The 1128-nt window shown below is 44.8% G+C and overlaps 1 protein-coding gene across 1 annotated transcript; it reads left to right on the plus strand.

The window, feature by feature from the left end:
• On the plus strand, positions 1-557 carry LOC109573429 (cytochrome c oxidase subunit 7C, mitochondrial). The gene has a single exon (XM_019980650.2). The coding sequence runs from the start codon at positions 104-106 to the stop codon at positions 293-295; it is 192 nt and encodes a 63-aa protein (XP_019836209.1). The 5' UTR covers positions 1-103; the 3' UTR covers positions 296-557.
• Positions 558-1128: the final 571 nt, after the last annotated feature.

Genomic DNA, 1128 nt, shown 5'->3' on the forward strand with positions numbered 1-1128 from the left:
GCTGTTAGAGGAGCAAGGTCGTGAGGCAAGGAGCAGTAGGTTTGCAGCCGCCATTTCTTCCGCCTCTGGTCTCTGGATCTTTTGTAGAGTGTCCAACAGCGCTATGCTGGGACAGAGCATCCGGAGGTTCACAACCTCAGTGGTTCGTCGGAGCCACTATGAGGAGGGTCCAGGGAAGAATATACCATTTTCAGTAGAAAACAAGTGGAGATTACTAGCTATGATGACTTTGTTCTTTGGGTCTGGATTTGCTGCACCTTTCTTTATAGTAAGACACCAACTGCTTAAAAAGTAATCCATAAGACAGATAGAAAGAGGAGCATATTAAGAGGTGCAGTCTCTTAAAAGGATCAATCCCTTGAACTCAGCATCCTAGATATGTTTGTAAATAAACTTATAGCGTAAATCCTTAATGCCTCTTCTCTGAAATATGGAACATGATAATTGAACATGTGCTTACATTTTGTTTGGGTAATATTGCATTATTAGTTTCTTAATTAAATATGTATTTGATTTAGCTTGTTTAAAAAAAAAAAAAGCTGAGACACACAATGGGCATTCTTCATGTTTAGAATCCTACACACTCATTACAACAGAAACTACAAGTATACCCCCATCCTCCACTGTTCAGGACCAAGCTGTGGCCAGGGCCTGCCAGATCTGGGAAGTTCCCTCTGAGCAATTTCCAGGTACAGACACCCTGACAAGTTACCCATGCCGAGGCATCGGTGAGGCCTGGCTTGGAAACCGCCTGGCCACCAGGAGAGCTTGGCCGCCAAGACCAGGAATGAGTCAGAAGGTGGGGCTGTTCCATTCCCAAAGCAGAAGTTCTTACTAGTGAAAATCCTTTCTCCCTGCTTGGTAGAGGGGCCTGGGGAAGTTTGGGGATGAAGTTTAGAAGTGTTTCCCTGGGAGAAAGCCCTCTTCTTTAGAAAGACTTCCCAGTGTGTCTGACTGTCTTGATGTCTCCAGCATCTGATTCTGAAATCAGGCTCTATCACTTCCTGTGTGGCGTGGGGCAATTCACTCCACCTCTCTGATCCTCATTTATGTAACAGAAGCAAAGCAAATACTGTATGGCTTCCCAGGGCCAGACTCTGGAACTTTACATTCCTTGACTCTTTCATA

The sequence above is a fragment of the Bos indicus genome, chromosome 19 (genome assembly GCF_029378745.1).
Source record: "Bos indicus isolate NIAB-ARS_2022 breed Sahiwal x Tharparkar chromosome 19, NIAB-ARS_B.indTharparkar_mat_pri_1.0, whole genome shotgun sequence".
Taxonomy (NCBI): domain Eukaryota; kingdom Metazoa; phylum Chordata; class Mammalia; order Artiodactyla; family Bovidae; genus Bos; species Bos indicus.